Below are 13,452 nucleotides of genomic sequence, written 5' to 3'. Positions count from 1 at the left end.
CCCTAACCTAACCTAACCCCTAACCTAACCCTAACCTAACCTAACCCTAACCCTAACCCTAACCCTAACCCTAACCATCAGCGCTATCGCGCTGCACCTGCCGTGCGCGCCGCCTCCGGCGGACAGTGCTCCTTACCCCAACGTACCGCGCTGCCGCGCGACCTGCCGTTAGCGGACTTTCACGGGTTCGCCCACCCACCCCCAAAAACGCTCCTTTTAACCCTGCTACTGCTTTTGACCGAATCCAACGAAAAAGTACACTGTGTGACGGCGCACTGTCCTATACTGTATCGTTTTCTTACGTTCTTTTATCTTCCTATGTTATAACCCTCAGCGCTAGCGCGCTACACCTGCCGTGCGCGCCGCCTCCGGCGGAATTACAACCTTACCTTGCCCTTCTTGATCCTCCTTTATATATCACTTAGCCTCCTCTCGATCCCTAATCCAGTCTTATCTTATCTCTCTAACTTAATACCACTAGCTGTTATTCTTTACCCTTAGTCTAATATAATTAGCGGTTATTCCCTACTTCTCTAATCTAATAATATCAGCGGTTAACCATTCTTTACCCCTAGTCCAGTAAAATTAGCCGTTATTTCTTACCTTTAATCTACTATAATTAGCGGTTTTTTCTTACTCTTACTATAACCCTTTTATTCTTTCTTTTCTTATTAACTCTATATCTCTCTTATCCTTCTATATTATTTCCTACTTCTCATTCTTTACTTCCCTTTATCTATTACTCTATTATAGCCCTAACCCTTCTACCTCTCTATAACCCTAACCCTTTAACCTTCCCTATAGCCTAACCCTAAGCCCCTTATATCTTTAAATCTATCTTATGCCACTTTTACTTATATAAACCCTTATTTACTAAATCCCTTTTCTCCTATTTTCTCTTATCTTTTTATATCATATCTTACTTTTACTTGATCTTTTCTTCTTTTCTAATTTACTATAGTAAATACAACCTTAATCTAGTACTTTATACCTTATCTATATATTTATTTTCTTACCTATAGTTACTCAATATACCTCTAATCTCTCAAGTATTCTTTACAATCTAATTACTTTGTAACCTATTTCTTATTCTATATATAAACTTATATCAGTTGATATATTAATTACCTATTCATTTCTTGTTTTTATATTTCACTTTCAATCTATTCCTTACATATATACCATGATATCTTTCCTATAATCCTTTTTATGCTAATATACTCTCTACTATAGCCGTTTTTCTTTCTTACTAATATACTGCACAATCTCATCCCACACTGCAAGCCCGTTCGTCATCGATAACCCATACATCGGCCTCATCCGCTTAATCCACTCGCGGTATACCTGCTCATCCATACAATCTACCCCAAACCTATCACGCACTAGCTCCCGAACCGTTTCACTAACCCTCACCATCATCACCACCGGTAATATCCTATTACGGTAGCTACACTTACCCTGCACTCGTCCCACGCTACACCAGTTATACGGCAGACCGCACTCCCAGCAGCACTCGTAGTCTGCAAACCGTAGTCTTGCCTGCCATCGATCAAAATCCTTCTGCTTTAGCAGCTTGCAGTCCTTCCGCTCATGCTCTATCCTCCCTTTATTTTCCTCCTTTGCCCCGTGTATGTGCCACTTAACAAAGCATACCGAGCATCCTACCTCCCGCACTCGATCTAGCCAGCTATACAGCCTCGTCATCCGCCGGCTCTCCTCCTGCACGCTCTCCTTCAGTCGGTTAACCACCAGAACCCTTCCTTCTTCCCTATCTTCTCCGCCATTCACCTTATCAGTTTCCCTTAAGCACCGATCACAGTATTCTGCCCGCATATCGCTACAACAAAGCTCAATCCCATCAAAAAATCGCCCAAGCACGAACCGCCGACAGCCCTCACCCTTTATAAACAATTCAACTGCCTCACGGTTCATGTGATCAATATCACTGCCGAACTCGTTTGCCCAGCCCGCCCTTCCATCTGTCACAATCACCGAGTCTACAACCTCACCTCTCTGTCGACCGCCTCTACCTGTCTGCTGAACAAAGTCGACTAGTCCAAACGGCGGTCCCGCATGAATTACACCAACGATGCCCCTGATGTCGACACCGGTCCCCAGTCCAGTCGTTGCCGCAATCCACCGCTGACCGTCCCGCCCATCGACCCAGTCTTGCACTGCACTAACTCGTGCTTCCCGCGTTAGCTTGCTGTGATACGCTTTGCAGCCAACCATCGCAGCTATTGCCTCACACTGCTTGATCGAGCGGCAGTATACCACTCCGCGTTGTGCTGTCTCCATTCGCTCCTCGATCGCCTTCATTGCAGCTACCACTCCGTCCTCTATTGCCGTCTTCCCCGGCCTTACCTGCTTCACTCGGTACCGAATATTCACCCTCATCGTCGGAGCTCGGATGATTGTTGCGTCCTGTGCCAGCATTCGCTCCCGGAACCAATCCTCCATCGACACCGGCAGCGTCGCAGTAAGCATCACCAGCGGGCACCCGAACCGGTGCAGCCCCGTTAGCAGCCCTAGCCGCTCTCGGTAGCTGACGTCCATGATAGCGGTGTGACACTCGTCAAAGAACACCCTTTCCAGCAACCCTCGACCCCGAATGCTCTCGACGTATGCGGTGAATCCTTCGCTCACGGCCACATCGGCACTGACCACTACCAACCGCGCGTCCCGCTGCCGTTCATCCCTCTCTTGATCGATATCGTTTCTCCATTCCATGCAATCGATGCCGAGCTCGCGTGCCCTTGAAACCAAGTCCTGCACAAGAGATACAAACGGGACAACCACAATACTGACCGGTCCTCCACCCGTGCCTCGTTCGTCTTCCATAAAAGCCGGCAGCATAAATAAAATGCTTTTGCCACCGCCTGTCGGCAGCACCACGATAAGCAACTCGCTCCGGATGCCGTCATTCTCTAGTCGCATAATCCGGTACATGCCATCGCGCTGCTGCGTCTTCCATCCTGCGTCTTCGCCTAGCATACGCTTCAGCCCAGCATCTATCTCTGCATCCTCATAGCGGGGGGCCAAGTCGCCATCCAGCGGGAGTCTCGGTGAAGTTGCCTGCTGATAGCGGTTATGTGTTAGTTATAATAAGCTTATTCTTACGCCCTACCCTATAGCGCCACTCCCCCATCTTTTCTGTACCAGCACCAATTGTAATCTATCCCAATAATTCCGGCGTATTATGTATATACATAATAGCAGAGTAAATGCTACTATACGTACCTCTCGGTCTATAGCAAGCCTTTGCCTCTTTGCTGATCTGTCGACTACCGGCATAATATCGTCGTCATGAGCCCGGCGTTTCCTGTCACCGAAATCACCATCAGTTCGGGCCAGAAATTCATGCCACAGACGGCTGATCTCCCGGAAATTTGACAACATCTCCGGCTGCAACTGACTCGGAAATTGAAGATTGACGGCATAGTGATTCCGTGCGATTCGACTTCCGTGTGTCGCTTGGATGTCCCATACATACTCAACTTTCGGTCGTCGGTGTGCTTCTCCAGTTAACGGATCGGCCGCCTCGTCGTCGCTGTCCGCCACGGCGGCTTCCAGTTCAACTTGCTGAACAATTAATCCCTTGATTCGACGACCCATCTCAATAGCTACATGCCGGTAGCTTGAAACAGTTAGCTGAACCCCAATCTGTACACCTGTGACAAGCGCGAGCTGCTTGCTCAGCTTTGCCGTGTCCCAGATCCCCTTCTCGGCCGACTTCCATAGCCACGGGCTGATCGCTTCGGACGGGCCTCGAATGCCAGAGAGCCGATGCAGCACCTTCTCAAACGGCAGCAGCCATGCGACATATGCCACCATCATCAAGCTTGGGCCCTCAGGCAAGAAACGCGCTACCTTTCGGCCTTGCTTGCCATTCAATCCCTTGCTTTTGTCCCGGTCTGTGATGAGCACCACCTGCCCGTCAAAGACAAACACGTTCTTCGGCAGCTGATCGGTATCGCAGTGCTTCAGCGTTGACACCTCCGGACCTCGCCCGGGCTGCCCTCCCCATACATGCACAACCGGGAACATACTTGACCGGAACTGCCGCAGCCAGCCAAGATACTCATCCATCGCCCGTTTACGGCACTCGACCCGACTACCGCCGTTCCCTGCATCGACGATCTTCCACAGCGTCGTGCCCAACAGCCTCGTTAACTTCTCTGCACCCGGCAGGCCATGCATTCTTCCGGTTCGTCGCAAATGACCGCCCTGGGCCCTCAAACACCAAGCTATCGGCGATGTCCTGTAGCCGTATTGTTTCGCGGATCTGACTCCATTGTCCGTCCATAAGCTTGTCGAGCCAGCCCTCCGCTTCTCGCACGAATGCCTGTGCTGCCCGTTGAAAGCTGTTTACGGTGATCTTGTCGCCCAGATAGTTGAGCGTCATGCCATTACTGTCCCATAGCACCCGCGCTTGCCCACCTTCCTGATTACGGTAGCCCCTCCCGTACGTCATCCACTGGATAATAGCACTGAACGGTGTATACGAGCCGGTTGCGAGCCAGTCGCGATGACCCTTCTGGAACCGATCGATAGCCGCAAAGCTCGTGTCGCAATTCGAGTCGTCGGAGTCGTACGGGTCGTCCTCAAAGAAGTGCTCTAGCATCAGAATCCGCCCGCACCATAAGAAACCGGCGAGAAACCGGGTATGTGTGTGGGACGGTACCCACGTGCCATCCTCCTTGACACCCAGTACAGCCGTGAAGTGGAGCAGCGGGTTGTAGTACTGCTTCTTCCCAAGCTTCTGCTTAATCGACTTGATGCAGAAGTCGAAGACAGCCTCATCAAGTGCCTCCTTATCGGGGTCTTCTTCTTCTTCTTCTTCTTCTTCTCCCTCTCCTCTATCCCCTTCTCTGCTGCCCTTCGTGACCTGCTGCTGCCCCTGCCTCTTCTTCTTGTCGACAACAGTATCAAGTCGCTGGACGATGTCAGCCAGGGAATTCCACTGCTCTTCCGTAAATCGGATACCGTGCTCTGCCTTGGCCCCATCGCGCCCAAGCGCCTGAATCCGGACGCAATAGCACAAGTACCGCTGCCAGCACGCACTGTACCTGTCCATCGTATCTGACTGCTGCTTTCGGCCGAACGGGGTCGATACCGGCTTGGTCGGGTCAATGCTGCCGAGCCACTCGAGCGTTTCGTCCGGCACCCTATCCAGCCTCTCCATACAACGGCCAAGCTCGCGCCGGAAACTCTCGGTCAGCTCACGTAGCCTCTGGTTCGCTTCACGGCGCTCGCGGGGCCACATCCGCTGCTCGACTGCGGCAGAAGCCGGTGATAGCCCCGCCTGGTACAGCGTCGGTTTGTCCCTCTGCTGCAAGTGCGCCGACCATTTCATAAACTGCACCCATCTCGACTCGGTGTCGACTCCGCCTGGTGCCTCTACCTGACGTTGCCGTTCCGTCTCTGCCTTCTTTAGATCCTTCTCACATGCCCGGACGGTCTGCGGTAGTAGAGCATCCCCAGCAGTTACGCCATCGTCAGCGCGTTCAGTGGCCGGATCGCCATCGGCGTCGGTGGTTTCGGCGCCCCGCGCTGGGTTGACGATCCAGTACCTTGCATGCGGGGCTTTGCGCAGTGACTGAAGCATTACGTACTCCCGTCCGCGCTTACCTTCCACCTGCGTTCTGTGTCTGTTGCGGGTCTCGTGTGTAGAAAAGTTCGACTTGTTGCGGGTCAGAAAGCGACAGCCCCCGGCCCTACAGCTAAACCCCTTATATGTCCTCAGCCCGGGGATCGGCGCGCTTCCATCTGGTGGCAGTTGTATGTTCTCGTCTGCTGGATCCTGCAGTGTCCGGGGGCGCCACCCCGACGACGAGAACGATGCTGCGAATGCAATTACCGCCTGTAGCTGCTCTCCAACAGTTTTGTGGCAGTTGCGGTAGTGGTGCTCTACCTTATCGACCTCGGGTTTGATAGCTGCCTCGCAGATCAGACAAAGCAGGACATCAAGCTGCTCGCAAAGCTGAATTATCTGGTCCACTGTATTATTTTTCATGGTTGTACGTAGTGGTGAGTGAACGGTGCTGCCGCTGATATAAAACGCACAATTCAAATCTGGCTGCGTCTGGATGATGATACTGTTGTTATTTAGTATCATGATAATGCCTACTGATATAAATATATCTGGCTTAATGTAAATAGACTTGCTTTTGTTATTGCTACAGTGATATGTAAACTCTATTTTTAAATTACTAATTACGATTTACCTGTATGTAAAGAATTGATTGAACTCTTCCCTCCCCTCGTTGTTTTCTGGGCCTGTTATTGGTATTTGGTGTTAGTTCCCTGTCAACTTGGGGTTGGGGTTCGTCTGTTTTCGACCCAATCACCGTTGTTGTCCTGGGGGAACGTTGTCCTGAGGGAATGGCCCGTGCACGACCCGCAACCGCCATACAATCTCGCTAACCCCAAGTGTTTGTTCAGCCAGAACAACACCCGGACTAGAGACCAGGCGGGTAGGGAGTAGGGAATCAATCCACGACTTCCACGGTATTGATCAATATGTTGACTTCAATCCACGTCAACGTCAACGTTAGTCTACGAGATATGTTGTTAGGTAACCAATCCACCCACGGTTGGGGGTTCGTGGATTGATATGTGGATTGACGTGGACGCTAGTCATGGGGATGAGTACCCTGATATATTTCGTTAACGTCGCGACGCGTTATAACGCCTGAACCCAAATGTCATACGGTCTGTGAACCTTCAACTTCGAGATGGCAGACTTACCTCTTGACCCTGAACTGCCGACCAATAACGAGGGGCATACCGAGGTCCCTCGGCGTTCTCTGAATCCAGACCCCGAAGTCCGCACCGACAAGGTGATGAGGAGCGGAGAATCTTCCGCGTCTGGAAGGGATGGCCTGGAGGAGCGCTAGGAGTAAGGCAATAGAAAGTGTCGGCGACGGGTTCCCGAATTGTCCAATTAGGAAATCCGAGTTGATGTGACAGGGGTCTTCCACGGGTTCAATATTTGCATCCATCAGTGCCATCATTACAATTACGTAACAGCTAAAAGCCCGTCGTATCAGCCGCAAGTATTATGGGTGAAATAGCCAGCACTTCCATTTCACATTGCCAATAGTACAGGAAGGAGCAGGTTTCAAAATCCTGACAAAAACAAATCGATGCCATTTAGACAGACAGAGCCGTCAATCGGTTCATTAGGCTTTGCTATGCGTCGAATTCAACGCTTGGCCGTCTGCGAATGACGTTAACCTCTCGCTGGAATCAGCAAACCAGCTTAGCAGCACACCGTCCTGGTTCGCATCTTGGGCCAACCCTTCGGGATATTGCTCGACGAAAGCCCGGTTACAGCGTCAAAGTATGTGTCATGAAAGTTGCGGAGCCCCGGCATGCATGGGGCCAAGCTCCTCCTTCAGTACTCCATCAACATATTTGCGATGCTCGGAAGAGTTGGCGAAGCTGCTTGTGTTGCGTAGCCATGTGGTCTGCCAACGCCTCTACGACGATTAACTGCCGCATTAAGGGCCAGAAAAGAGACTACTAGAGTAGTTGCGATCTACATTTGAGGACAATCACAATCATGGTGGTCTGCGCTAACTGTATCCTTACTGACTCCCCCCGGCTCTAGCGTCGCGCAAAACAAATAACCTTGCAAGCTAAGCTAAGTTTAGGCCGCCTAGCTTCTTCTAGCTTTCACTTCTTCCGCCTTCCCTCTCTCTGCCTTCTTTTCGTCATATCCCTGTTGACGTTGACCTCTGAGCTTTCTCGTCTGCGTACCCACCTTCACGCATTGGTGCATCCAGTACACATGGTGTGCTTCGCTGTAATGTCATGTGAGCTAACGACAAAGCTAAAAGTGACTAGCGGCCGATGTGGACACAAAGCGGTCAAGACCACGCCAAGTTAGACCGAAGCTAGGCACGTTCCGCCAGTGTCCAGGACTGCTTATCCGAAATATTTCGGCGGTGGCCGGTACTGGATTGCTGACCCTGTTGAACCCGATAGCGTCCTGTAATTGATTGAATTGAACTTGTTTGATTGATTTTTTGTGTTCTGTTATAGTCCTTCGATTGCGACAGGATCAAGGAATACACACGATTCACCTTAATATCTGACATTAATACTGTATGTGTTTCTTGATATTTGTTCAAGTCATGTTAGAACAATCAAGACGCGGCAGAATGATCCCAGCGCTTCAGCCAATATGGCGTCTGACATCTTGATACGTAAGGCGTAATAAGAAAGTCCTGCATGGTATGCGGGTGTGGCTCGGAACAGACATCACCCGAAATATCATCTCCCTAAGCGATATCACGCTATTTTCGGGGGTTTGGAACAATAGTAAGGGATAAATGGCGCAAACAAGGCTCTACCAAGACGAAATGTTGGTTCTGTATGGAATTTTTAGGCAATAAGCCCAAAGGAGGGCAAAAACAGTTTTGCTTGGCCCATTTCTGCCACTAACAGGTTGTTGGTGATAAACACAAATTAATACAAATACTTGGTTGGATCCCACCGCAACTGAAGAGGGGTAATGAGAAAATGTGAAAATAAAGACGGCAATTACAGAATATCAGGCGTACGAACAAGCAACAGAGCCACGATCGCTATAAGTCACCTTCGCTTATATTCATGGTTAGTCACGCCCAGTATATTTTTAGTAGTCTCTAAGGATCCTAACAGGACGGCTGAATATTACAATCGCCTTTCATCCGCAAAATTCACCGTTTTGAGATTTCCTCACATTCTTTCTAAATGATGGGTATATATAATGAAGATATTGGGAACTTTCCTCAGTCTATTGCTTCCTCAGGCGCTTGGGAAGGTCGTCAATTTGTTAATGAGTCCGAGTATGTGCACCATCTCACCGATATAGAAGCAAGGGAGATTGGGAGTGCTCTTCTGAACTTCAAACGTAAGTGTACCATTAAATCTCTTCAAATTTTCACGCGGTAAGTGCCTGACAAATAAATAGAATTGGGGTTAGATGGGGATGCGGTTTGCCAGGAGAATTTTCCCCTCCCAACTTTGAGCCAAAAGCTATGCCGTATTAGCACGGACGTCCATGAAGGTAAAGGATTTGGCTTGATCCGCGGCTTGAACACCTTAGAACTCTCCACGGCAGACTTGACAATTGCCTACCTCGGCATTCAGTCATATGTTGCTAATACCCGAGGTCGGCAAGATGAGAAGGGAAATATGTTAGGTAAGTATCGCCGTAGAGTATTCTTATGCGAGTGGCCTGGGCTTATATAATCTTAGTCCATATCACGAGTGATAACTCAACCGAGTTTACTAGGCAGCATCATCGACATTCTACTTCAGAAATTGTGAGTTACTATACTTTATTTCTGCTCTATGCAACATATTATCGTAACATTACTAACCTATTTGTTCCCCAGTCTTTCCACAACGAAGAAGCTGGAGACGTCATCAGCTGGCTCACAAGAAATACCGCTGCCTCGGGAGGAAAATGTGTTCTTGCCTCGGCCTATACCGTCTATAATATTTTAAGTAAAAGTCACCAGGACTCACTCAACATTCTTGCTCAGCCTATTTGGGTGTTTGTGAAGTAAGAATAACTAACATGATTTGTTGTTTTTGTTCTTTGCCTTGTTTACGAAGTATTTGAGCTAACCTGCGCGAAGCCAAGATGTATGCCCCAGACCAATATTCTTCTACCACAACAAAAGAATTCTCATCAACTTTGGACGAGTACAATTAATAGGAAATGCAATTCATCCGCGTCCTCCTCGCCTGCCCCCCCTATCTAAACAGCAACTTCAGGCCTTGGACGATGTTGAGAACTTAGCTAGAATGGTACAGCTTGAGATCAAAACGAGACCTGGCGACATACACTTCGTCAACAACCTCTTTGTTCTACACCGGCGCGAAAGCTTTCAAGATAGTTATGAATCCAGTGAGCGAAGACATTTGGTCCGTATGAGGCTTCGAGATGACACGCTTCGTTGGGACCTGCCGGCTAGTTTGGAAAAAGAGTGGTCGCACTCTTTCGATGAGGGGCCGGCAAAAGTGTGGCATATTGAACCTATGCCAAGCGGTTTCTTCCCTTTGAGATCATACGCTAACTAGGCTGGCCTTTTTGGTCAACGTCTTACTACATTTAACACTTCCTTTTCATGATGAACGTATGAGGTTGGTGAAGAGTCTAACCTAAGTCTGGTTTGAAATTATGCTTGAACAATGGTTAAAATATGGTGACACCCTCACCGGAGGTGGGGAGGGCGTAATAAAGTCCGAAGGATGTATCTCTATGCTGTGGAGGATTGCCTGAGATGAAATTTCATATTGCATTGCTTATATTGCTAACTGTGGATGTCGTTAAGATTTTAAGAAAAGAGAGGATGGAAAAGGGGCTGATTAAGTTGCTGTTGCCTCCGCCGGTCCTGGTCGCGGACCTTCATCAGAACACCTACTAATCGGCTAGGACTTATAGAGCCTCACGTCACGCAGGCAGGGACATCTTACGAATCTATCGAATCGAACGCCAAGCCTTGGCGTTCGAATCGAATGTGACCCCCGTTGATTCGAATCGAATCGAACGCCAAGAAATTCTTGTCCTGTAGATTCGCATCGAATCGAATGTGTCCTCCGTAGATTCGATATCTATCGAATGCCAAGATTCGATTGAATTCGATTCGAACCCGATCGAACGTAGACCTAATCCCGGCGGAGACCGAAACACCAATAGGACCTAGGACCAAATGGATCGTTGTCATCATCATCAGGCATTCATGACTTCATACCCCGACGTACGAAGGGTAAGAGATGCAGAGGGGTTTTAGAGAACATCACAGCTGTAGATGAGGCGTCGCAGAACATTTTCAATTGTGCAAGACAGGTAATAGGCAGATTAAATGTCACTCGTCCCCTTCAGCGACGCAAGTGCGTCAACCCATTGATCATCACTGCTAAGGCTCACTCCCACCTCAGTGAGCCCTCATGTATATATACATTCGCTTAGCACTAGATAGTACGATGGCCTACCAGCTATCAATAAAACTTCCTTACCTGAATACGCCTTACCCGCTCTATTCACTATTAGGAGACGTGACACTTCGCAACTGCTCAGTGACAACGCCCTACGGCTCTGCCAACATAAACCAGTACGGACTAGTTTATCTCTTGGGAACCTTCACCCGTCACACTGGTAGACAGACCAGGCTTCAGCCGCTGAAGATGGGACGCTGAACACTTGGAGAATTTGGCCTTCAAGCAGGCCTATCGCAGGGACAAGCGAGGCTGGGAAATGTGGCGAGGAATAGGGATTGTGATGTCTGAGGATTATAGGGCTAGAAGTCGGAAAAGAATGTAACTAACGAGACTTAATGTTGTGGGCCCTATGAGGCGTATCCTCCCGGGCGGAATAAATTCATTCATTCGTATCAGTCGCCAGCCATCTGACGTAGCGGCTCACGACTCACGACCCCAAACCTTGAGCTACCCTATACGACTCACGATGTGCGCGCGCCTGCTCACGCCGTGAGCCTGGGCCCCAAACCGTGAGCACCCTCATGTATATATATTCTATTAGCCCTAGTTAATACAGTTAGCCGACCAGCTATCAACAAAACTTCTTTACCTGAATACGCCTTACCCGCACTATTCATTATTAAGAGACGTGACACTTCGCTACCGCTCAGTGACAACGCCCTACGCATCTGCCAACATAAACCTAGTACGGACTAGTTTATCCCTTGGGAATCCGACCGTCACAACAATTGGAAGGCAACAAATACTGAGATAAAGAAGTGCTGTTATATCTCTCTTAGTAGTTAATACTGCAGGTAAGGCTTGTTGAAGTAAAGACAGTATATTGATAGCTAGGAAGCCAAGTTATAAAAAACAAATGCTAATAAATGTCTCCTATCCTTGAATGTATGGGATTAGGGAAGTTGTCAAGCAATTAGTGCTAAGTTAGTTGCTGGGTCTTAGCACTAATTGGAAGTTTTCGAACATTAAGCTCTAAGGAGAAATACGGTGGGGTACACGTGACGTAACAACTGGAGCCGTAACATGTTACGGTTGCAGCTAACCACTAAGCCACAGGGCATAATGGTTGAGTAACTTGTTGTTCCAGCGTTTAAGTGCTATCAGGGCTCTGGCAGAGAACACCCAGTCCAAGCTTTAAGAGTATTTTAGTAAATACCTATCCCTTGCTAACGTTGGGTTTTGTAGAGAAAGGTTAACTTACAATAGGGATAGTACAGCAACGGGCACGCTTGCCAATACTGGCACAATTGGCCTTGAAGCTATTGATGCTTGTAAAAGTAATAGTAGCTGTTTCAGTAATTAGCCTTTTTCTGATATTCGAATAAAAGATAATTGTTAGTTATTACTTACGGTTGGAACAGTCAACATCAACAATATCACCAACACCAGCACTACAGCACTGAGTCTGGCTATAGAGAGCTCCAGGGCAGGCATCAAAATTGCTGCTGCTGCCGCCGCCGCCACCACCATAACCAGGAGGAGTAGCGAGGACGCTGGCGAAGAAGATAGCGAGAACTGGGAGGAACTTCATTTTAGAGAGGTAGATTTATTGTTTCGGGGTGGTAAAATATAATTGAATGAGATTAGAGGGGTTGCAAGATACTGAAAGGAGGTAATAAGAATGAAGAGAACAGAAAGATAAAAGAGGAGGTAGAGGCAGTATTTATAAATGTTCTTAGGTCTATCAGAGGGTGACTGGAGGTGACTCGTCATGCATATTGGCGCTTGTGGTTAAAATTGCAATCCAAAGTCTGAGAACACCACACAGTGAACACGCTGCTCTTATTTTTCTGAGGCTAGCTCAAATCTTTCAATACGACAATACTGCGGGGTTCCTGCATTGTTAAAGCAATAAGTTCAGCTCCCCGCTATTGATTCTTGGCGTCCGGTCAGGACAGGTGCCAGCCAAGTGGCGTCCAATCAAAGACGGAACTGATGGCTTCCAAGGCTCACACATCACAATTCAGGAATGTCTGAGGCCTGTTGCTTTGTTATCTGTAAGGGTTGAAAATATGCAGCCGCTTCCCTTTTCATCAATGCCCAGCGCAGCCATGCAACCAACAATGATATTTAAACGAATCATGATGGGGCTGCTCTGTTCTCAAGAAAATTGAAAGGAGACATTCTCGCACACGGATACGCTTCCGTTCGACCGGTGAGGCTGGCATGCCATTTTAAGTTAATGCTGGTTCATCTCTTCGTACCTAAGCCAATGGCCACATGCAGCCGAAGGTCTCATTATGAGAATTGATAGTCTCCCGATGACTTTATTCTCGAGGGTCATCAGCTGGCTCTTCCATCAAGGTTGGGATGTGATGGGCCGATAGGGTGATCTCTAAATGACTAAGGCAGCACAATTCACCACTAGGGTTCCAGTTCAATTTTAGTTTAGATGCCTAAAGATCGAGAGTCACGGAGCTGGGGGGTTTTCTGGGTTATGACATATTCCTA

General features: G+C 48.5%; 4 protein-coding genes across 4 annotated transcripts; 1 reads left to right on the top strand and 3 right to left on the bottom strand.

Moving 5' to 3' along the window:
• Positions 1-2,078: 2,078 nt before the first annotated feature.
• FPOAC1_007356 (uncharacterized protein) lies at positions 2,079-4,047 on the bottom strand (the record flags this gene model as incomplete). Its single annotated transcript, XM_044851824.1, has 3 exons — positions 2,079-2,189; positions 2,365-3,078; positions 3,241-4,047. The coding sequence occupies 3 exons, from the start codon at positions 4,045-4,047 to the stop codon at positions 2,079-2,081; spliced, it is 1,632 nt and encodes a 543-aa protein (XP_044710536.1).
• Positions 4,048-4,114: 67 nt separating this feature from the next.
• On the bottom strand, positions 4,115-6,016 carry FPOAC1_007355 (uncharacterized protein; the record flags this gene model as incomplete). Its single annotated transcript, XM_044851823.1, has 1 exon — positions 4,115-6,016. The coding sequence occupies one exon, from the start codon at positions 6,014-6,016 to the stop codon at positions 4,115-4,117; it is 1,902 nt and encodes a 633-aa protein (XP_044710535.1).
• A 2,729-nt stretch (positions 6,017-8,745) lies between these two features.
• FPOAC1_007354 (uncharacterized protein) lies at positions 8,746-10,080 on the top strand (the record flags this gene model as incomplete). The annotated part of the gene is made up of 5 exons (XM_044851822.1): positions 8,746-8,902; positions 8,963-9,193; positions 9,250-9,317; positions 9,390-9,559; positions 9,636-10,080. The coding sequence occupies 5 exons, from the start codon at positions 8,746-8,748 to the stop codon at positions 10,078-10,080; spliced, it is 1,071 nt and encodes a 356-aa protein (XP_044710534.1).
• Positions 10,081-12,091: 2,011 nt separating this feature from the next.
• On the bottom strand, positions 12,092-12,532 carry FPOAC1_007353 (uncharacterized protein; the record flags this gene model as incomplete). Its single annotated transcript, XM_044851821.1, has 3 exons — positions 12,092-12,133; positions 12,203-12,288; positions 12,352-12,532. The coding sequence occupies 3 exons, from the start codon at positions 12,530-12,532 to the stop codon at positions 12,092-12,094; spliced, it is 309 nt and encodes a 102-aa protein (XP_044710533.1).
• Between the last annotated feature and the right edge of the window lie 920 nt (positions 12,533-13,452).

The sequence above is a fragment of the Fusarium poae genome, chromosome 2 (genome assembly GCF_019609905.1).
Source record: "Fusarium poae strain DAOMC 252244 chromosome 2, whole genome shotgun sequence".
NCBI lineage: Eukaryota > Fungi > Ascomycota > Sordariomycetes > Hypocreales > Nectriaceae > Fusarium > Fusarium poae.
This window is presented reverse-complemented; position numbering and strand designations above follow the sequence as displayed.